This window comes from Anopheles merus, chromosome 2L (assembly GCF_017562075.2).
Source record: "Anopheles merus strain MAF chromosome 2L, AmerM5.1, whole genome shotgun sequence".
Classification (NCBI taxonomy): domain Eukaryota; kingdom Metazoa; phylum Arthropoda; class Insecta; order Diptera; family Culicidae; genus Anopheles; species Anopheles merus.
The window spans coordinates 6,753,793-6,778,194 of record NC_054083.1 but is presented as its reverse complement, the minus strand read 5'-3'; the positions used below and the strand labels follow the sequence as shown (position 1 = coordinate 6,778,194).

Genomic DNA, 24,402 nt, shown 5'->3' with positions numbered 1-24,402 from the left:
TTGTACCAGACGTTTTGTTATATTTAAAAACAAACCTCTAACCATTTTCAAGTGTACTTTAGAGTAATGCTTGCAAATAAGGTCTTTTGCAAAAAAAAAAAAAAAAAAATATATATATATATATATATATATATATATATATATATAATATATATATATATATATATATATATATATATATATATATATATATATATATATATATATATATATATATATATATATATATATATATAATGTAGTGCTTTGAAGCAATAAATGGTTTTTTTAAATAAAAATAAGTTAAAATCATCAATCAATCATCAAATAAGTTAAAAAATATGAGATAATATATTTTATATACATGAATAACAATATATAATAGTATATAGCGATATTGTTGTACGATATAACAACAATACTAGCTCCACAATTACTCTCCAACGGCATAGCATATACGTATTGTCAAAGTATTGTGAACGTAGTTTTGTGAAAAAAGATTGGTAACAAAACGGCTCATTTTTAAAATAGTTCCTCTTGTCCACATTTAAATGTAGCAAAAGGATGAGAAACATTTACATGTTCTTTTTAGCTATTGTTAGTAATACTTTGCTCAGTATGATTATTATTATCATTATTATTATTATTACGTGTCAATTGAATCAGGCAATTGCATATTACTTCTAGACTGTATTTACGTTGCTCAGTCGATCGAAACGAGATTGGCTAGAGTCCATAATGCAGTATTGCAGCTCATTTGTCATCATTCCATCACTATTACCATTGTTACTACTTTTACTATAAATAGCGCATTTTACTTTGTTCAATTTTTATCTTAGCCGCTTGTAGCATGGTAATGGTTTATGGTGCTGATATATGTTGTAAAGTTGTTTCATTGATTATTTCTTTTTCTCTATCTCTCTTCCTCTCGTTCTCTCGCTCTCTGCCTCTCTTTCTCTCTCTCTCTTTTGAAATATCCCGTTAAATTGGGTTTCATTGCAGCTCTTCTCCGGACTCCTTGTCAGCGGATCGAAGCGACAAATCCAGTGGGACGAGCGCTTCGCCGGTAGCACTTTACAAGCTGGTGATACCATTGCTACGCTGTGAAGTCGTCGATATACGAGATGCGGCCGTTAATGCACTGGGAATGATAAACCATGACGCGCTAAAGTGAGTAGGGATTTATGTACAAAGTTGTTCGTTTTCGTTTGATTTTTTTTACATTGCTACTAGTTAAGGTCTAGTGATTTAGGTATAAAAAAAACAAACAAACACAGACGGTTTGCGTGTTCAAAATATCTAATGATCCTTAACTATTTTTAAGCTCTCTTAAAAATGTCTTATTTACTAAAAAATAGATATATAATCGAAATTATAGTCTCATCTATTATCCTGTACCTATCTCCTATACTATTTAAAAGTTAAACTTAAAGCTTGTTTTTATTCCAAACTAGGCCTTCCCAAACTATTCACTTCACGGGCCGCATTGCTTCACAAATAACGTTGTTATTGGCAAAAAGCAAAAACAAAAATATGAAACTACTGTATTTAAAATTACCTTCGTGGCACGTGGCTTTCGTGCCGTAGTTTGGAGACCCCTGCTGTAAATAACAACATTCCTTGGAATACTGTACATGCTTTTTTTACAGTTGATTATTTGCACTATTTTATTAGTTCTAGATGACAATATTTCTGTTATTTGTTTCTGATAAAATAATTTGAATTTTTCTAAAAAAATTACTTGTTACGCAATATGTTTAGTTGAGCAAACTACAAAAAATATCTCGTTAAATAACTCGTAAATCTTAGTTCTTGAATGTGTATTCCTCCCCATTGGTGCAATTCCCCATGTATACAATACCTCAAATCAGATAGCTTACCTACAAAATCACACATATCTCATTTTATCGTAATATGTTTTAGAATATAGCATGTGGTGTAAATAATCTATTTACATTTTTATTTTTCAAATCAATGGTTGATGGAAATATAATCGTATCGCATCAAGTATTGCTAGCTAGTCCAGTTATTGCGAAAAAGGGCATCCTTTTCTGTCTTATTTTTTAAAAAGTGTTAGAGCAATAGAGGGAGGATTCATGTCTTATTTGAAATAATTTAAGAGCAAATGCCAAACTCAAGTTAATTCCCCTTGCAAGATCTGTCTATCCAATTACGTGGTATTAATAAGTCATTCAGTAAGTTTGTGCTATGCCAGAATGACCGTGCATTTGCTCCAAGAAGGAGAAAATTGGAATAACATATTTTGGCTAACATGTTACATATTCTGTGCACAGAACAGACCTTGCATGAAGTGGAAGTGTATAATCAAAACATCAATTTAAAAAGTACATCTGTTTTATATTCGTTCATCGAAACAGGGTTCCATTTACCTTTGATCTTAAATTTTGATCTTGTTTGTTTTTCCATTACTATTCGCGAGAACTAGTATTTGAAGTGCATCAATCGAATCATAAATAAATGCAATTTCAGAACTAAAATATATTCTGATTAACTCGGGGTTAGTTAGTGATGTGGAGATGAATAATAACAAAATGTGAAAAAGTGAACGAAATTTTGTATTAGTTGTTTTTTACTAATATTTTAAATTATTTTAGTCAAAATTAGGCATTTTTTTAATGTTGATTGATTGATAATTCAACATATTGTACAACATATAACATAGTAACACTAAATTACTTACACTAAATAACACATAAAATATGTTACAATCAAAGGTTATTACGCAGTAATCATTATGTTACATTAAATTAGAGAAGTTAGTAATAAGTTATTAGTAATAATATTATAAGAAACATACTGTTATATTTTAAAGTACCTAGCAGGTACACGCTCCTTATTTTTAACACGATTTAGAAGTAACGGATATAGAAGGCTAGGCTGGGTTAATTATACATCTGATTCGTATTCTCATGACACTTTTTATTTCATATTTTATTTTGATCCTATACCACAATAGGGACCTGATGGAAGAGCTAGTTGTATATATACGTGAGGCCATTGATCGCAAGCAAGAGAATATGAGACGCCGCCGACGTCGTGATGCACTGCGGTTGCAACTGGTGCGTGTGCTGGAGAAGATTGCCGAGAACGGCACGTTTGGTATCAGCCAGTTCGTGCTGGAGCGGGAAACGATGTCGCTGCATCCTACCTTCGTTGAGTACATTGATGGTGCACGTCTCTATCTGGAAACAGAAACCGACGGTAAGGACAGCAGTAGCATGCGTGAGGTGAAGACGCATTTTTGCGACTTTATTCGCAAGATGATAAAAAACTTTTCGCTCGAATCGTGTGGCACGCTATTGTCACGTGAGCTGAAACGGAACCTGGTCAATCTGTTCGTCGGATGGAGCGGTACAGCATATGCTCTACCATTTGCACACGGCCACCACGGAGCGTCCCATCATGGCAGTCATCATGGGGTCGGTGCTGGTGGCAGTGGCGGTGGTAGCATTAGTGGAATCGGCAGTGGAGTTAGCGGCATCGGTGGTGGAACCATCGGAGCAAGTGTATGGGGAAGCTCGAGCACAACCGCGTGCATTAGCTCGGCGGCCAACACTTCCGTTGGTACCATAGCAGCGGAAGAGGAAAAATTACAATTTAGCGCATTACAGGTAGGTAAAATGAAGCTTGATAAGCTTACACAAAAAACGATATCAATCAAATATGAAGCATCCATATATGTGTATAACGTGGTAGAAATGCTGGGTGATTTTTCCTATAATTGGTATCATATTGAAAGAGAGTTTTATTCAGAGGAAATGTTGCTTCAAATTGAATCGAACACAAGAGATAAAAGATGATATTTTAGTGTATACATTAAATTGTATGGATAGATTATCATGAACATTGTCCTCTTAAGCATTTATTTCTTATTTTATTGATTACTGGCACTTACATTGCTGTAAAGTAACATAATTTTTTAGAAGAGATTGAACGAAGAAATGAAAAAAATAATTAAACAATCTACCGAGATTTAAAACATACATATTCAATTCCTCTTATATCATTTCGTCGATTCGTGTTCAGTATAAGCATATGTTGGTTTGGTTTTTAAACTACATCTCGAACGATCCTTTTCTGTTGCAGGCTATGTCGGCGGTTTTGTGCTGTGGGCCATGTTTTGATCCCGGTCATTTGGCGGAAGATGGTGCAATTTATAGTTGGCTGGACATGCTAATGACTTCCAAAGACGAGAAGGTAAGTACACAAATCAAAGGTAATAGTGTAGGGTAGGCTTGTGGTAAAACGACTTACTGCCATTCATCAACTCTTACTGCTCTTGCCTAGGGATAGTTTATTACAAATTTTGATTAGCTTATGTGAATGCTCAGGATATGAATCATTTTCCTTGATTTCTTCGAGTTTTGTCTGGAAGCGTTTTATTGTAATTTTAAAAACGAAGAATTCAATTTATGCTATAATCTAAAATAATTTGATATCATTAGGATGATATTTGATGCACTGTTGACCGTATTGGAAGGATTAAAGATAAGATTTTGTATCCACCTGAATCATTCTCTTCTTTGACACAACAACCGTTGTCGGTCAAGACTTGGCTTGACTAGTGGGCTTGGCTTTTAGTGACTTACTAATTACGCATAGTAGAATTGTCAGCCTTACGTATGGGGGAACGGTCCAATAGGTACTTGAACTCATGACGGGCGTGTTGTTAAATTTATGCGAGGTGATAACTGTACTACCTAACCGGCCAAAAACATTATCTAAATTATCCAACAAAACATTCCATTACTACGCAATTATATGCGGTGTATTTTATTACGCGCAAATTTTAGAACATCACTTTTATGTACAAGACAAATTATGTAGGTTTAATGTCGATTCACTACTCAGTATGAAACATTATCTCTTTAAAATATGACCTAGTAATATATTTTATCTCCTTTACTTATTGTATTATTTTCCCCAGATTTATGAGTTAGCCAAGGAAACGGTGGTACTACTACTTGAATCCAATCCCGATATAGGTCAGCTACTTGAATGGGTCATCGATCGTTGTTATACAGCTTCTCCTCGTGAAGCAGATGCTTGCTTCTTGGCATTGGCGGTTATATTTAGTGCAAGGTAAACTTATTATTGTTGTCTTTGTGTTGCAGGGTGTAAAATATATTTCAGTAGGCATTATCAAGTTATAAATATTTATCATTTTTAATTATTTTTTGTTTCTTAACCAATGGAACATTTATTATCTTAAAAGTGTGTGTGAACAATGTAAATGTATAAAATTTTGAATCAAATCATGTTTTTTTAGGATTTTATGCTAACAGATAATTTTCACAGTTATGTCTTGTTTTTCAATTATTTTAATAGCTTTCATTGGATTTCCGTCGGTATTGACGCTCTAAATAAAGACGAGCATTTCACAAATGCTCCCTAGTACAAAGAAATTGTTTGCTGATGAGCTTGCTATAGAGTGCTTTATTTCTGCAGTCTCAGCATACCTTCATTTAGAGCTAGTACCGCGAATGTGCTATCACTGGCCTTATTACCAATGGCAGCACAGGATGGAATAAAACGTTACTGCGCTTTAATGTTTACGATTGTCGTCGTAAAGCTGTTGCTCTGTTGTCCGACACATAGCGTTGGGCGTTTTTTATGGGATACTACATTTGATCTTGGTGTCACTTGATTCTCAATTTCAATTAGGTCAGGTTTAGTGTCAAATGTGTATGGATCAACAAGTGATACTAGAATACTGGGTGCTTTCTTCTTGAATATGCACTTTAATTACTGCATCACTGTAGACCAAGGGTCGTCAAACTTTTCGTTAGAATAGTCAAGCCCTATACGCACATGGAAAGGCTTGATCTGTACTGGGCTTGAACCCATGACGGACATGTTGCTGAGTCGTACAATTCGACTTCTGTATCAAGAGTCAGGTGTAATTGTACGTCTATAGTAGACGCTTACGCAAATATAACTAACCACAAATAATCACAGCAGAAAATATATTAAAATTCCAAAATGGATTTATATTGTATCTTTTAATTGATTTTGATTTGTCTCATATTGAAATGATTGCATCACAAAATAACCTTGTTTACGGGAGAGTGGCTATGAATAAAAAAAATAGCGCTTTGTTCCAAAAGCTTCAGAAAAGTCGGTATGATGCACCATTTGTAAATGCTACCACCCCAAAACAGAGAGCGAGAGAGGGTCTACAATATTGGCAGTATATTGAGCAACAACATAGCAGTGTGGAATAAGTTGCTACATAACAGCTTGCGTCGACGCGGCCCCCGGAGCATTTTATGTGCTCTCAAGTTCCTTATCAATTTCCGGTTTTACGACCGTCGTGAGTTTGCAAAATTCGTGCAGATGGGTAGGCTAACCTATAACGCTTTACGATCCATCAAGCATTTCCTTCGGCTTGGTGGGTTGGTGGAAACGAGTGAGGTCTGTGGATAGAATTGAATTGGGCAGGAAATCTAGCGGCAGATTGGTGGTGTGTATGCGGCCCGGTTCGGCAGAACTCTTTGTCAATAGGGACAACTTGAGCGCTCACATTTTTCCCAAAAGGTATCCTATGGAAGGTAATATAACACGTTTTAAGCATCCGCATAAATGCATCAGCGCAATCAGAATATTGGAAAAACGTTACATCTAGATGGTGATAACTAAAACGTGACTAAAGTTTATGACAACGCCGCTATATCCGTGTACCACCTAATGATCTATTGTAAGCCACATTATTATTTTTACCTTCATAAAAAGAGTTATATGTATCCTTCATATTCATATTTATTGTTAATGTTACACTATTGTGTTCTGTGTTACTAAACACATTGAGTGTATTGTCGCCTTTAGTATTAACATCATTGGTTTGGTTTCATTTGTAATAAAAAAACATTTTTGGTCCAATTTGTTCAATAATAATAAATTTTGTTTTTCGTTGTATTTATTTCCCAAAATAATCATTACAGAGAATATCCGTGTGACCATTATACATCCGTGATCAATGTAACGTTACTGATGACTGGCTGTCCCCGTGTGGAAGTGCATTCGACAGCTCTGCAGTTGTTGCAAATATTAGACAAGCGTTTCTTTGGCAACGTTGGACCCCTGCAGACAGAAAATGATCGAGGTGAGTAGAACAGTTGATTGATATAAATAATGAGCTCAATAGAAGAATATATAGGTATTACTATTGTTTTCTCTGAAAGCTTAAACTTTTGGTTGGTTCACTTTGGATACATTTTTGTAAATTTTAGTTACTTTTTCTTCTTTGGCACAGCCCAACAGCTGGCGGTTAAGGCCTGTCCGCCTTGTCTGGTCTGTGCCCCTATTGGGCTTGGCTTTTAGTGACTTATTGGTTACACCATAGCAGGATATAGTCAGTCCTACGTATGGGGGCACAGTCCATGCGGGGCTTGCACCCATGACGGGCATGTTCTTGAGTGGTTCGAGTTGACAACTGTACCACCAGAATGTTGATATAAATTGACCAATTTGTGTTATCACGTACGAAAGCATCACGGGACTAGCCAAAGTATTAATAGGTGACCGCCGTGAAGCCTGATCATAGCAAAATCATAGCGGAAACATTTCACGTCGAATTGTATGTACCCAACTGTTCAAATGCTTTCATAAATTTTGTATGGACTTCTTATTACGTATCACGGCGTGACGCTATTTGGTGGCGTGTCTGCGTGCTGGATTAATCAAGGAGGAACTATTTGTTGAAATCGTCCGCTTGAAAAACAATTTGTTATAGCTGATGTTAACTAACTAATATAAATAAAATGATTTGTCATAGATGTCTGAATAAAACAAGCCACATATTACAGAGACCTTGAGGGCCACCATATTTTTCTTGAAAAAGTCTCTGCAGAGATTAACTTTATCTTTCCTTTCAGATAAAGTTAGTTAATAATTTATTTCCTCCCTATAGTATGTACTTGTCACAATTCTTACAAATGCGTTTATATATTATCCTTCGATGCAACTCATGAGATTTTGCACCACCTATATATCGTCTTATCCACTATTTAACAGTAAGCAGCTGGTAAAGGTCTTGAAAGTTTTTTTTAATGTTTGTTGATTTATTGACATTAGGCTAAAATTCTGGACAGTTATTGTGCTGTATGTAGTAACTGTACCATTCTAACACTCCCCGGCTGAGCCAATTATGAGCCTTGATTGTCGGCAATTTTTTTAAATAAATTTTTTTATTTATTTTTTTTATTTATTTATTTATTTATTTATTTATTTGTTTATTTATTTATTTATTTATTTATTTATTTATTTATCTATTTATTTATCTATTTATTTATTTATTTATTTATTTATTTATTTATTCATTTATTTATTGATGTATTTATTTAATCATTAATTAATTAATTAATTAATTCTTAATTAATTGATTCATTTATTAAACTATGTATTTATTAAGAAAATTTATTTATTTATCCCTTTTATCTCTTTATGTGTTTATTGATTTATTGATTTGTTATTATAATTTTTTATATATTCATTTTCACTTCAATTAATTTTAAAAATGTTTTGAGTTTATTATTAAATTGGTTATGAAAGCCCGTGTTTTGTGCCTTCACCTGCCAATGATTTCCCAGCAAAATATTATTTATATATTTGGTGGAGGGATTGGATCATACTTTGGTAACATTGTTTACCAGGAACTTCAATTTTAATGATTTTTTTCATGCGTTTTTGTATCAAAATGTCATTCTGTATGGCATGATGAAACTCGATGAAATGTCAAATTCTTCACGCGCCCACACATTGTATGACAATATTCGCGAGGAAATAGATTGTTTATGTATGGACTTTTCATCGAATATCATGACATGTAATCGATTTAGGCCTCACGTTTCACTGCGCCGCCAAAATCACTATACAAATTGGCAGTAAACGCAAGATGAAAAAGGGCTGAATTGTGAAAATGTCTTGTGTTTTTTTTTGCGTTTAACTACGTTTATTATGACTTTCCATTGCATTGTGTTTGGAATGTGTTCATGTTACGTCTTACTCGTATCACCCACTCTTGTACAACACCCACCAAATTGTTGGTTCAATCAATTGGAGGAATGGCTGCGCTACCTTGTGTATCACCTACAGTGTTCTTTCAAGTTGAAGAAGCTTTTATAGCAATATTTGAAACAGTTTATTTTACAGCCTTGAAATATTCGTGCAAAAACCTCTTTGCTATTGTTATACAAACTGAATATAGTGCTACGGGTGCAAAACAAAACAAATTACATTACCTGATCTCTCCAATCCAAGACCGTTGCGTACGGCTCGCGATCGCTGCACAAGCAATGATACTGTTTACTACGGTGCGACTGGCACATGGATGCAGGATTGTCTCCTAACGTGTACGTAGCCCGATTTACCAAATTGATGAAGGAATAATTACAGACGAAATAATACTCTCGACAATCTTCGCCAGTTGCGCTAAAATATGTATCAATACGGACGGCATACGAAATCAGCGCACAGCCGATAAAGTACACATTATCATTCACCAGCAGGGTGAAGTGGCCGATTGGTTTCCTACGCGTGTGAGAACCACAACATGGTTAAAATAACGTAATATCGTCGATGGTGCCGAAGGAACTCTTTTTTGCCTCCTCTCATACGTTGGGCTTACTTACTTGACAGCGTGTTTAGGGTATTTGGTTAACATTTCGATGCTTGTGTCCCAGTACTCATCAAACCAAGCGTTCAGCGAACTGTTCACTATCTCGGTTAGTTTGAGCGTTCGTCCGCATACGGTGCGTTTGGCGATGTTTTGTCCAGCGTAGCGGTACCGTTCTGTGCTGCGGCAATCATCATGCTTATAAATACACCTTTTCACGTTACATTCAGCCAGCGTTTGAAGGTCTTCGTCCACACGCTACGAAAGTGGAATGATAATGAGCTGACTGATTAATTTGCTGGGGATGGTTAAATATGCGCGAAATGTATGCGAAAATCCTTATGAATGGTAAAAGGATGCGCTCATCCTCAACTAACAAAACAGCTATAATGTTGCTTGAAAATAATTTGAATAGTGGCATATGCGAATTGGCAAAAGTAATGCAATAGTAGTACCAAAGGCCGCATTATTTTTGCTTTGTTCAACTTGATGCAATGCCGTTATTTTAGTGTCCAGGTCGTCACAGAGTGCAGCAAATGGAAATAAAATTTGGATGCATTAAACAGATTTCCTAAAGAATACTCGAACATTACAACACCGAATCCTTTTAATCTTTCTTTGTGAATTCGTTGAAGGTTGAGAAGATGCCTCACCAATTGAACCATCCGGACTGCCGGGCGATAGTGTTGTATCGAACCGCAAGCAAACAGATGTCTCAGGTGGTTGTGTGTATGCAGTATGAACTGCAGATCCTTTTTGGTGAACTTGTGCAGCTTAGGGCTTTTGCCGATGCAAGCGGAACCATATGACTCGTTGAATTTGCATCCACAACCAATATTCTCTTTTCCCGGAGGGCAGTAGTTATTGTCACAGTAGTCGTAACGCGAATGGTGTTTTGACGCTCCCGAGTAGTACACCAGTAGTGCAAAGAAGGCCACACAAACTAACACTCGCCGCGGGTGCATGTTGATATTATCTGAAGGGCGATAGACGAATGCGTCTTTCTGGATGTCTCGAATCGTAGTTGTTAAAAGCCAGTTTGCAAAGAACTGCACTACCGCACCATCCAGCTCCATCATCACTCACCGAAAGCGTTTGAGTAGGTTTCTCGAACTGTGTGCAAAATTCTCACAGTGGTTTTATGTTTGGGTTGAATAGATACCGGGCGGCGTATCGAATATATTTGTCGTTTGGTTTTATTTTCGATTCGTGCGAAGTAGTGGAAATGAATTTCTTTAAATCCCACGCAGCAGTTCCCCATAAAGTGGACCGTTCGTGAGTTGTGGAAGGGCTTGCACACACATACACACATAGGATCGTCCCATCTTTTGCTTTGCCTTTCCCCGTACTGGATGGGTGGGATGTTCATTGCTAAACCATTCGGAGACAGTTTCTAGGCAAACCATTCGGAAATCGTAAACCTATCTGTTGCTCGTATTTTTTACGAGCGTATTTTTGCTGCGCGTGACCCACACGAACGGAGACGGTAGGGTTTATTAGCAAGAAGGATGGGAAGAAACCACCCTATTTCGTATCGTTTGAGATTCAAATCCCAAATGTAGTTACGTTATTTTTCTTCTAGTTTTGTCTAGGTACGTATCATAAATATGTATTGCTTATTAGTACTTTGTTTTGGCATTAATGATTCGTTCCCTTTAATGTGGGAATTCGGTAGAGTCGTTGAGGCAGATGATTCACAAACTGGTGCAGCAATAGTGATGGGCGTTTCGAAGCGCACCAACGGCTCCGGAGCTGGCTCCGGACTAACAGCTCTGCATTCACGCCTCCGTTCCAACGGCTCCGGAGCCGGCTTCGGACCCACTGTTCCGGAGCCGGCGACAAATCAACGGATCCGGACCAACGGCTCCGGACTAACGGTTCAATAGAGACAGCATTGTATGATAGCGTAATAAAAAAACGGATATATCTTCTCGCACGTGTGGAAGCTAACACACGATGTGATTGCAGTATTGACACGCATGACGTTGTGTAGCTTTCGTTGGTCTCGCCTTTCTTAACAATATTCAAAACTTATCGATTTTTTTTGATAAATTCATTTAAACATGATCTACTCCGCTATTTACGGATTTTCTCGATTGAAACTTCAAAAAGTTTGTTTGGTCCCTTGTGCTAAAACCAGCTCCGGAGCCGTTGGAGCGGAGCCGGGTACGAAATTGTCTGAAGCCAATAGGGCCGGCTCCGGCGTCGAAGCCGTTTTGCCCATCACTATGCAGCAATTTAAGAAAGGATTATTAAGATTAGGAGCAAATATAAAACGTCATTTTAAACAGTACTATTAGTGGAATGATGTTTATAAGATGTATTGGTAGTATGTGATAACCCAATTGACATTTTCGAGCACGAATAATCGGTAATTCGAGCAAATTCCCTTAAACTGGAACCTTAAACTTCCCTTAAACTGCACCAGTGTAAGGGAATTTAGAAAAAGTCCTTTAAAATCAACTGTGATGGGGCTTATTCGTTACTTTCTTCTAGATTCGCTCCGAAATGATGTTTCCTATCGTTATAGCTGGTCATGTACCGATTTTATACTTAAATAATACAGGGTTTCCAAGTCACTTTACGATGTGAGCTGCACAATTCATCTCACTTGAGACGTTTTTCTGTTCTGACGTGCTACTTCATTTGGCCCGAAATAATTTTCTATTCTGCCGCATTCATTTTCATCCATTATATGAAGTCTTTTCACAGGGGATGTTAGATGATGCCGTCCGCGATGTTTACATTTTTTTCAAAATAAATTTTTTTTTGAGTTTTAGTGCTGATTTGTGATACAATTATGTTGTTTTACAAATAATAGAAGTTTATCTTTGCTCCGCAGCAAAATTCAACCCGAAATATGGGTTATTCATTGAGTTATTAGCAGGTTTGACTGAGCAGGTTCATTAGCAGGTTTGAATGAGCAGGTTCAATTGCTAACAACTCAATGAATAATCCATTTTTCGGCTTTAATGCTACAGCGGAGCAAAGATAAACTTCTATTCTTTGTTAAACAACATAATTGTATCGCAAATCAGCACTAAAACTCCAAAAATTTAATATTGAAAAAATGTAAACATCGCGGACGGCATCAGCCTACATCCCCTGTGAAAAAACTTCATATAAGGTGATGCGTCGGAATAAAAAATTATTTCGGGCGAAATAAAGTAGCAGATCAGAATAGAAATACGTGTTAAGTAGGATGAATTGTGCAGCTCACATCGCAAAGTGACTTGGTAAACCCTGTATCCATTTTTTATAGAATAACGTCACACAAAATATCTTTTATTTTTCATCAAAAAACCATAGCTATGAATGAAAAATGACGGCATCGTCCATCGATAGAGGAACTTCTAATTTACGAACACACCAAATCTTGGCGCTTTTAACACACTTGATCACATACAAATTCACAATTTCAAGCGTATCGAGTACTAATCGAGCAGATATTGGAAAACAATTTCGAGCAAATGTCACTTGGGAACAATCCCGAGCTATTTGTTTATAGAAACTTATTTCATTTCACTATTTTGGACTTTGGAAATTCGAAGTAACGTAAAGTACAGGTTTTCCCTGATATACGCTATTAATGCGGACAGGAGGGAGTCACGTATCTCGAATATTAGCGTGTGTCGAATTTCGAGATTTTCAGTCAAATTATTGCTAATATTCGCCTAATTTTTCTTGAAGTGGTAGATTTTAGCTACTAAATTAGTTATTTGATCTGATATCAACTAACAATTACAATTGTGTACCTTTTAAAATGGTTTTTAAAATTCAACTAAAAGGGAATTTATTTTGCTTTTGACAATTTATGTGTCAAATCAGTACAATTCGCCCAAAGAACTGTGAAATTACGAATATTGCGTATAACGAAATTGCGTATATCGAGTAAGGCGTATATCGGGGAATACCTGTACTTCACAATTACTCTCTTAAAACAAGCAAATTTATTCTAATAGTTTTCCCATTTTCTCAGATGATTAATAATTTTGCAAAAAACATAAAGATAACACAATTTCAATTGGTTACATTCTATTAAAAAGAAACTGAACATAAATACAGCAGATTTTTTTAAATAATGTAAAGTACAACTGCGTACGCCGATTCCAAGTTAGTTACTGAGTTATCTTAAAATATGTACTTGTTTGGTTCGTCTCATTGCAGAACCAGATAAAATAGGTACGTTAGATGCTGTACTAAGTGGCGCTTACTGTCGTTCCCAAATGTATCTTTCCCGCCAGATAGCGCGTCTGAGGCCGGAACTAACCATGTCAATGTTTTCTGGTAAGTGACTGACATCTTTCATAAAGCTAAAGCGATTAGCGTCTTTTGTTTTGGCCCGTGACGATGATTAAATATTTCTAAATACGTGTTCATGCTTTCGTGCATCCTTTTCAGAGATAACATATCGGTTTCAAACGGCACGGGCTGAGGCGCGAGCATTATTGTTACAGTGCTTGTTGCCGTGGCTGGAAAACGTTGAACTTGTGGCTTCGAGCGTGCCACCGGCAACACCACTCTCTTACATAATGGTAATTTTTCACGTGAAATTCTCATAACTAAAACATACATATTTAATTAGGTTGGGTTGAATGAAGCAAATTATCTGCAAATAACACATTTTTGTCGATCTGTACTACCGTTATTATTATTATTAAACTAAACTGTCTTTTAACAGTATTATCCTGATTCTGGTACAAGAGGACGTCGCGAAGGATCTGGCTCAACTGAGGCAACAGAAATGATTCTGAACAATCTTTTCTACATCACTGCTAAGGTAAACTAATCTGGTTATTTTAACATGAACTGTATCTTTTTTTCACGCCACCTGTACTTTATATTGCTACCTTTTCTGCCTGCTGTGTAATCAACGTGCTATTTATCGGGTTTTATTTTACAGTTTGCAGATTCACATCCTTACATTGAGGAACTTTGGGGCACTTTATGCCAATTTTGGCCTAACAACCTTAAAGTTATTTTGCGCTACTTGCTCATTATTTCTGGGATGGCTCCAAATGAGCTGTTAGCCAATGTAAGTATATCGTGTGTTGGTTTGAATACTTCATTCCACTTGATTTATGCTGGCAATATACGGAAATGTGATAGTTTGCAAAGATTCATCAAGGCATCTGATTTTGTACTGCGTTATCGAAGAGCAACTAGCAAATGATTTGCTTTGTTTGGTTTATTTTTTTATTTTTTTCTTCATTATATTTCCTCAGGCAAAACGGGTCGCATTGTATTTGGCGCGTTCATGCACCAACAGATTGCTGGACGAGCTGATGAGTGAGCTGCAGACGGTGGAAACTTTGAACTGTTTAATTGAGCGCACGGAAACGCCTCCGTTTTATCGCTTAACGAGCATGAGAAAAGCGTCCAGCCACTCCGATGGTAAGTCTGTGGTACAACCGGTACTTAATTAGAAGAACTCTCTGCATTGCTGTACCCGTCGATGTGATTGACGGTCAGTTAGTCATTCGACGTTTTGCCTGTTCCGTACCATCGAGAACGTTTACGAACCATTCAAGGATGGTCGTTGATTTTCTTATTTTTTTTTTTAATAAATGAATTCTGTAACGAAAAAAGGTGAACGACTTTTCCATTACCATCTATTGTCCATAGGTCCGGCATCCGGCAACAACGATCCGAAGGTACAGGATGTAGATGTAGAAAAGGGGACCATTCACACAAAGCGTCACAGTGGGGAGGACCCTATAAAGTCTGGGTAAGTTATTGGTTGCCTTTTCAGTGAAATGTATTTTGTAAGGCAGTTTTATAAAAATATTACACCCACAAAAATAGTTTTGGTTTGTGCATAGATTTTAAATGATGCATATGTAGAAATTCTTCCCAACTAAAAATATTCATGAGTACAATCAATTAATCGATTACGAATATGTTTATAGTTAGTAAAGCTTTTGTTTAAGCTTACATTTGATTTTGTTTGCGTGAATGAGACATCATCACATTTCATTGGGTTATGACGTACATGGGGGAGACTCCTCTCCGGATTTTCTCAAGTCCAATATTTCATTAGGAGAATAGGTGAGCTGAATTATTCATGAATTAAACTTGTAATTAGTCAATGCCTGTTTCGGATGGTTATGTTACTTACACAAAAATAAATTGCACAACACAAATGGTTATACTCAGAATGGTTAATGAATTTAAAACAAAGAACATATCCTTATACAGCCGTGGGCATTGGACGATTTAATCATGATGTTTATAATAATAAAAAAAAAGATTGTAACGAGATATTGGATGCAGGATAACTATGAAGGGATGAAATGAAACCAGAGCTAATTACAATCCATTCAGCTTGAACCAGTCTACTGAATCGATGAAACTACTGCGTTTGATGGCCGGCGCAGTAAAATAGAAAGGAATCTCAATTAATTTTACGTATTGTTTACTTATTCCTGTACCTTTTTTATGCATGGCCATCTGTGCGTGGGCTCTTGATGGTACGCTCTGCAGGACGTGCAAATCGGACAGTGCACTTCGAACGTTTGCAAATGCCTACCGTCCGCCCCGTGGTAGCGATAAGATACGCACCGCGTCCGGTCCGTGCGTCCTACCCCGGCATGAGGACGTAATGATGATGATGAACGAACCGGAAATGAACCAAGAGGATAATTTTGTGCAAATACGCACCGAGCAACCGACCGCACCTCATCCTTTGCCGATGCCAGAGTACGGCGGCTACTTTGCACCGCTGACGGAGTTTTTGCCGGACACGAACATTCCAATCAGCGGGTTTCACCGATGCAATGTAGCTGTAATGCTGCTAACGGACATCGTAGTCGACGGCATTCCTGGGTTGGACTGGACGCTACATGTTCCGCTGATGCTGCACATTCTATTCCTCGGACTGGACCACACGCGCAGGATCGTGCGTGATCATTGTAAGAAACTGTTGCTGAATTTATTGGTAAGTAGTCTTTCTTGATTGTAATCTATTGAAAGGCAATACAATGGATATAAATATGCTGGCTGAAATTTATTGGATTATACTTACCTTCGTCTATCTTGTTCGATGCGCGGTGTAGATTGTGTTGGCAGAGCATAACGATCATTTGACGGTTGCAAAAATATTGCTAAACAGTGACACATCCAAATTGCGATTGGGTATCGTTGTGCCATCACTGCCGGTAATCGATCACAATTTTACCGAGCCCGACCAGGAGTTCGACAGCTATCTGTTTGGGTTAAATAGCACTTCCACACAGCAGTCGGTTCTGTCGCCTGCCTCGAACCAGCCCAACGAGGAAACGCCGACTGTCCCGATGATTGTAACGGAAGAGAACGCACCGCCCCAGCCCGGTCCCACAATGCCGACCGCACACGTCATAAAGAGTTTGATAAAATTCCTGTCCAATGAGAGCAGCCAACAGCATCCGCTGTGGAACTATGAGGATATAACGGCGAAAGTTTGGAGCATAAAGTCGGCGGATCAGTTGCAGTGCTTCCTACGACATATTGTGAAGGCGTTCACGGACAGCTATCCCCACGCGCGAATACCGGAGCGTTGGGCTCAGACTGCACTGCAGCTGGGGCTTAGCTGCTCGTCGCGCCACTATGCCGGGCGCAGTTTGCAAGTGTTCCGCTCGCTTAATGTACCAATCAATTCGCGCATGCTGTCTGATATTCTGTCGCGGCTGATTGAAACCGTAGCCGAGCAGGGTGAAGACATGCAGGGCTACGTAACGGAGTTGCTGCTCACGTTGGAGGCTGCTGTCGATAGCCTCGACTCGGATTTCCGACCACTGGATGTAATGAAGGACATCTTCAAAAGCACACCGAACCTGAACAACAAGGAAGGCGTGGTGTCGAGCATGTACAGCGGCAGTAAGCGTTCCGGCGACGGTGGTATTACGGGAGGTTCCCCCGGGCAAAGCATACACAATGCCACGAGTGGCGGTCATACGCGTAGTACCAGCTACTCCATTTCCTACTGTTCACGCAAGGCGGCCAACTCGCCAATTGACAAGCAGATCGAGCTGCGTAATCGAAATGCAGCACTGGAAATTGAGCGCAATGCAGCAAAGTTTGGCGCTGGTCAGACGTCGCTGTCTCGCTCGCGCAGTGCACAGAGCCTGAAGTTGCTGGGAGACACAGCTACGCAGGACGATAAGATGACAATACTGGCACAGCTGTTCTGGTTGGCAGTTTCTCTGCTGGAAAGTGATTATGAGCATGAATTTTTGCTAGCGTTAAGATTGCTTACGCGCGTACTGCATCGACTACCGCTTGATCGACCCGATGCACGGGACAAGGTGGAGAAGCTGCAGCAGCAGCTCAAGTGGTCTACATACCCGGGGGTGCACGCACTGCTCCTGAAGGGCTGCACACATTCTGGAACGTACGAGGCATCGATTGCGCTGCTGTCGCAGCTAACACCCCTGCTTAACTTGCCAGTGTGTGATCCAACGCAAAGCTGCGCCTTTCCCATGAACGTCATTGCACTGCTACCGTACATGTTACTGCATTACGAGGACGCTAATGAAATCTGCATCCGGAGCGCGGAGAACATCGCGCAAGTTGCGTCGGAGATGGGTCTGAAGCTGGAGAATCTCGGCACGGTCATGACGCTTTACAGCAGGAAAACGTTCAGCAAGGAATCATTCCAGTGGACCAAGTGTGTGGTCAAGTATCTATACGATACATACGCACACATGGGTCTGCATATGTTGGCGTTCTTGACGGAGGTGCTTGAGAAGGGTTGGGTGCAGGTGCAACTGCAGGTCCTGAGCGTGATACACTGCATGTTGCATTACGTCGATCTGTCCGCCGTAGCGATACAGCCGATCGCTGGTGATATGCTGAGGATAATTTCAAAGTATTTAGATGTGAGTATATGCTGTTGTTGCTTGTAATAATATCGTATGCTTGAATGGTGGTGTATTGCAACCAAAGTTGATAACGCAATGCGAGCATTACGTTTTCAAAAACGTCGCTACGTTTAATAATAATATCGACTTTGTTAACGATCCCATCTAACTGTTCGTTACGGAACGTTCGTTCGTGACGTTCATTGAATGTTGCGTAAATCCGCTCCTCACTAACGATTGATTGTATTATATTCCCCATCCTTCCATCCCCAAACGCAGAGCCCCAACTGGAAAGAAGCGCTAAAGATCCTAAAGTTTGTGGTGACACGAAGCTCCAGCCTTCAAGTAGTTCCCCAATCAACCGAAGGAGGTGGTGGTGGTGGTTCGTCGTTCGCTAACTTGCACGGAAGTTTCAGCGATTCAGAGGTATTCTGCAAGAAGGAGCTGGCAGGACGGACGATGGAATTTTCATTCGACGTGTCGCAAACACCGCTAATAGGGCGAAAATTGCTGCTAAAATCCGACCACGATACAAGCGCACCGTCTGGCGTCGGTGGTGGAACACAAATGGGTGGTAAAGGTTTTAACGGCTCGAGTAATGTTACGGGATCGGGAGCACATTACGGTGGGCATGCTGGTACACCGAACTCACCACGCCGAAGTGCCAGTCTTTCGCCTGCCGATACGGCTCCATTAAGTGGATGGAAACGACCATGGATGTCACAGGTAATGTGCTATACTCCATGTGTGTATATGTCTTAGTATATTGTTGTTTTGTTGTTTCATGACATAATTATTGTACAATTTCAAATTGGATAAAACTTAATCTCATTACAAGTAGCTAAAGCAGTATCGTTTTGTGTTCTCATCTCTGTAGGGACGAGTTCGGGAGTGTTTGGTAAATCTTCTAACAACATGCGGGCAGCGTGTTGGTCTACCGAAGAGTCCATCGGTAAGTGTTGTTAGTTTTCATTACAAGTTTAGTATATTTGTTTACCAAACTGATCCGAGTTTCGGGAAGTGTGATTATATGTAGCAAAATTTATTTTATCTATAATCTTACAAATCAAGGAAAAATGAGTGCTACACAGTGTGAGGGAGATTTTGTCTTCTCTTTTTTTAATAGAATAATACGTCATGTGGTCTCCGAGTAGTGTAACTTATTTGATTTTTTCTTTTCTATTTATTTAACATTCTGTAAATTCCCTGTTAAAAAATGGTATCATAAAGGATGATATCATAAGTTCATTGTATTCCAAGGTAAAGAAACATTTAATTTCCTTTAATCATCCAACGTAAGTGCTTCATGCGTGTGCAATTCGCTTCAGCCGATTACCTTTGAAAAACTCATATTATTGTACACATGCTATTGTATTCATTTTGTGGTATCATTATGTTTTGTCGTACAACAATATCCGTGTGCCGCATAAATTTACTTACTGTGTTATGTATTGGTTATGCGGATTTGCATAAATTGTTATTAGTTGTCTTTACTTTCATCTATGTTTTCATTATTTTCCGTTCAAGATCCGATTTCATTTGTATTTACACGTATATACCACAAAAATTAGAGTAATAGGAAGCACGCAAACACACAAACAAACAAAGAAACACAAACAAACAAACAAACACACAAGCGCGGGTTGTTTTGAGAATTGATTCCAATATTTAGAATGTTTGCGTTGTTTAAAAAGCGCACTATCTCTGAAATAGCGAGTCGGTTCGATGGTATATTTGATTAAAGTATCAGTTTTTACAAGACCGGATATAATGGACTCCCAATTCCTTCGTACCACTCTCCCGTAGCAAGGATGACTTGACTGTGACGTCCGACTGCGTAGTAGTGATGGGTAATTCGGAGCAGAGTCTCATGGATCAACTCGTCGTTTGCTGTGCGCAAAACATGAATCCGACTTCGGATCATAACCGGATTCGACTCCGGATCAGTCCGGATCATTGCGAATCATTGCGGATCATTGCGGATCAGTTCGGATGGGTATGAACGAGTCTTATTGGTCCTCTACATGTTTCGAGCTAGCGTACCGTACCGTTTCTTTTTGTATGGATAGTTTGACGGAACGGTGCGCAGAGTGACCAGGAATACCGATTTAACTGTATTCATACCGATTTTTGATATGCCTATCGATGCACAGATGACCACCCTAAAACTACCGATTTTTCATTTATTTTACCGAAAATCACAGATTTTTTCATTATACTGACCGAAAAGTCCTAAACTCATTTCGGTGAAATATGGAAATCACTAGCGACCAGAACCAAAAGTTCAACACTGACAACTAAGGCCCAAGTCTGTACTTCTTGAGATGCGATGAAATTGGACGTGCTGGTAATAAAAATTGAAACTCATACCGAAAACTACCGATAAAATGTTGACGCTCCTACCGAAAACCGCAAAAAAAAAATCTGGCCACACTAACGGTACGGTACGGGGTAATTATATAGGAAAATCCAGAAATGTTACCATTGAACAAATGTTGCCGCAACATGTCCATAGACCCGGGCCATAGCTAGATCTGTATGCGTGCGGAAGACTTACCCGTTCACTTTTTCGCGTGCGGCGGCCAACCGCACACTTTAGTGAACTGAGTGTGCGGCATAGGTCTCGCACAATTGTCCCATGCCTATTCCAGATCCTTCCGTACTGATTTGGGCTGATCCAGTTTAATCCCGAGTGATGCGTTATCGGAGTCGATGAGTATGGAGTTTTTTTTTCCAACCAAATCCACTCCCCCCCCTCCCAAACTTTGTCCGTATTAACTTTGAGTCCGACTCCGATGGGTACTGGGGTTGGACCGGAAAAAATGGTATTTACTCATCACTACGTCTCGCACAAGCACCTGTATAGACCGTCACGCGCGCGTAGGTAGTTACGCCAAAAAGATCTGCAATAACTGTACTAATGCTAGAAAAATGTACCAGCGGTGCCTCTTCCACCACCACAACCACACCGCGCCCCCTAGATTCCAGATTGCCGATAAATAGCTTCAAATGAAATGTATTATACACGGAGCTCGAGCATAATGAAAAGGCACATTTGTCCAACAAAAAAGGAAGAAATATGAAAACCGTGCTTGTAAAAGAGCACCACGTGTACACTCGCATACACACCCGGTGGCGCCGGGTGTTGGTGAAAATGTTTTCACCTATTTCATTGCGAAACCATCTCTTCACTATGACGAACGCCATGCCTCGTTCCAAGTAGTAGTAGTAGTAGTAGTAGTAGTGGTGTGTATCCACCGTGCGCCAAAAATGGATGCTTCAAGGAACAATGAAACATTATTGCTTGTGTGTTCATTTGTCTCTTTTGTAACATTGAGCCGCTCAAAAATGCTGCCTTTGAGGTTAGTAATGTCTCAGTTTCGTTTCGTTTCGGCCATTCGGAGAAAAGTGTGTGCTGGAAAACTGAGCACGAATGCTTGACACAATCGGATTTTCCAGTGTTATGAGTTCCTGTCCTATTGAAGATATGAGGGCGAAAAGAAAAAGAATCGTTGTGTAGGTGTTTTGCCTGTTTGGTGTAGACGATGTTTTTCAGAGTACTTGGCCAAAAATCTATATAACTCAATCAAACGCGAAACATCCCATTCTCGTCATACGCCATCGCCCAAAACGACAACCATGCCATCCATGGCCCTAACCAACTGGCTTTGAAGCAAATTTTTTCGTGATTCGGTAAAAAAATGTTTGATCGAGGTATTAGAATAAGGTGCAAAAAAAAAAATTGACCACCTTTGGCAAAAGTTCCGCGAAACGTTGGGAATAGAACGGCGTTGAAAGAGCAATGGGGACTAATGGTGGGATGAGTGATGAAGTCGCCACGCATAATGGATCCTGTACGGTGGAAGTGTGTACAATTTATTTGTGCAATCAACCAAAAGCTTGGTATGGCAGCATTGACGGACTGGGCTGAATGTTGTGATATATATGGCAAATTTACGTCTACGCGAGTTTGAAATAGCAGCATTGAAAGGTACGGTATGCGTTTGAGCTTAAATGTGTACGTATAACAGTGATTAAAATGTCCGCTAGCTGTCCGTTGTTTTAACAGGCGTTTGAGAAAGAAGAAGTAAAGAAAGCAAAAAACACATACACATAGTTATTGAAAGGAATACATTTTTTTTGCAAATGATACGAAAAAATAGTTGATGAAAAATTGCATTGTACAATTTATACAGTAAGTTTCCCCCGTTCATATGAACCCCTAAAAAATCCTGTAATGTGTAGAGCCCTTGTCACTAAAATATGTGAAGTACTTACAATCCCTGGCCACTTACCGTTAAACCCGTTACTGAACTCATGAGCTCTTATCTTGTACACAAGAATGCATTCGAAATGAACACAAAAAATGCAACTGAAAATTGTTATAAATATATTGTAAAAGTACAAGTACATTCAAACATAACGCATAATGGAGTGGAAAAAAGGAAGGAACATTTACTATGGCGCAAAGATTGAAATAGGATCTCGCTATAAATAACAGTCGATTTTTTTTAACAATGAATATATCACAACGGTGATTAGGTAGCTCTTCCTTTGGGTAACGCATCCCGTTTGCGGTATATTTTCGCAAATACCTTCCCGACCAGCTATTGTTTGAGATCGGGAAGAGGTGACAAAAGGGTTTCAAGTCATTGTAAGAGTTCCTTTGTTCGTATGGCGGCAGCATCGATTGTTTGACAATGTGTGTTATGGGACAGTGATGCACAGAATCCCTTTTGACAGAACAATAGCAATGTATCAAGCACCTTCATGTCCGCGCTAGGAGGTAGCATAAGCCTATAGGTCTGTGTTCATGTATTCATGTTTTCCAAAGATTGATTTAAATAAATTGCAACCGTTGGAGCAATTGCGGTAGAAGAAAGTATGAGCGAAATGGTTCTCCGATCGCTCATTGGACTGTAAACAGGCAATCATATCGGCTGGCCTCGTTCTTCGCTAAAGCTGCTTTGCGCCAGCTGCTGCTGAATGAATTTTTACGCAAGAATAACGCACCAAAAGTGCTTTCTCGCGGTAGAGTACGTCATTTTGACAAATGGTGCGATTTGAAAGCAATCAAATTTTGCGTAACAAAACAACCACCGCCATCGGTCGGTCGGGGCATCAACAAGAGCAATGTGCCGCAAACCGCAGCCATCCGCGCACAGTTCTAAGCTGCCCAGCTAAGTGTGAATCATTTGCGTTGGCTAGCTGGCTGGCTGGTTGGTGGCACGTTAGACAGCATACAGCACTCGCTTCTGCTTGAAAAAGCACTCATTCGACGTTAATTGAGTGGCCGAGGTACGGAACGGTTGTTCGGTTTGGGCATGATTGAAACAAGGATAATAAATGGCTGATGGGGTGAAAGAGCGTTTCTGCTACCCCAGTTCGAAAGTCATACTAGTGGCGGCTAGTTGGAAAGAGTCGATCGGTCGGTCGGTCCGTGAAAATGTATGTTTCGGTTTTTTACGATGGCTGCAAAAGATTGATTCGACATTCGGATTGGAACTGTTCAACCGAATGGTGGCACACTGTCCAATAACTGGAGATTTATGGGAGCTAAACTCTCACATCGACACAAGGACTGCTGCAAGCTGCACCCCGGTGACGGGGCGGCGCATACGGTTGTTGTACGGTCGAAAAAGTACATCTTTCTCTACCACAAAGCCGCCCTACCTTGGATCGGGTGTGAAATGGTTAGAGAAAGTTTGAATCCTCCTTCCGGGACAAATTGAACGTTGCAATCTGTAGTTTTGCTTGGGAAAGCTGACAGATATATTTTGGGTTGAATTTCATTTACGTCTTTAAGATTCCTGCATTGTTCCGCTAAGTTCCCCTCAGTTTAGTCGGTAAAGTTGCAAGCTTTGACAGGCCAAAGGTCTTAAATTATTCGTCCTCTCCATTGCTTTCTCCCCTGCTGGGCTCCGGTACCAGGCCAAGAACAGTCATTGGGAC

General features: G+C 39.3%; 1 protein-coding gene across 6 annotated transcripts in view; it reads left to right on the top strand.

Annotated features, from left to right (window-relative positions):
- LOC121591416 (protein furry) overlaps positions 1 to 24,402 on the top strand; it is a 48,663-nt gene that overhangs the window by 15,152 nt on the left and 9,109 nt on the right. For 4 of the 6 annotated variants that reach the window (XM_041911878.1, XM_041911881.1, XM_041911879.1 and 1 more), the window contains 16 exons: positions 982 to 1,149; positions 2,957 to 3,611; positions 4,087 to 4,197; positions 4,928 to 5,082; positions 6,942 to 7,102; positions 13,781 to 13,900; positions 14,015 to 14,148; positions 14,295 to 14,393; positions 14,517 to 14,648; positions 14,839 to 15,007; positions 15,239 to 15,341; positions 16,097 to 16,550; positions 16,669 to 18,468; positions 18,730 to 19,176; positions 19,328 to 19,402; positions 19,681 to 19,710. In XM_041911878.1, coding sequence (XP_041767812.1) covers positions 982 to 1,149; positions 2,957 to 3,611; positions 4,087 to 4,197; positions 4,928 to 5,082; positions 6,942 to 7,102; positions 13,781 to 13,900; positions 14,015 to 14,148; positions 14,295 to 14,393; positions 14,517 to 14,648; positions 14,839 to 15,007; positions 15,239 to 15,341; positions 16,097 to 16,550; positions 16,669 to 18,468; positions 18,730 to 19,176; positions 19,328 to 19,402; positions 19,681 to 19,710 — 4,813 coding nt within the window. The remainder of the gene's footprint in view (positions 1 to 981; positions 1,150 to 2,956; positions 3,612 to 4,086; positions 4,198 to 4,927; positions 5,083 to 6,941; positions 7,103 to 13,780; positions 13,901 to 14,014; positions 14,149 to 14,294; positions 14,394 to 14,516; positions 14,649 to 14,838; positions 15,008 to 15,238; positions 15,342 to 16,096; positions 16,551 to 16,668; positions 18,469 to 18,729; positions 19,177 to 19,327; positions 19,403 to 19,680; positions 19,711 to 24,402) is intronic. The other 2 variants (XM_041911883.1, XM_041911880.1) reach the window with 1 other exon arrangement.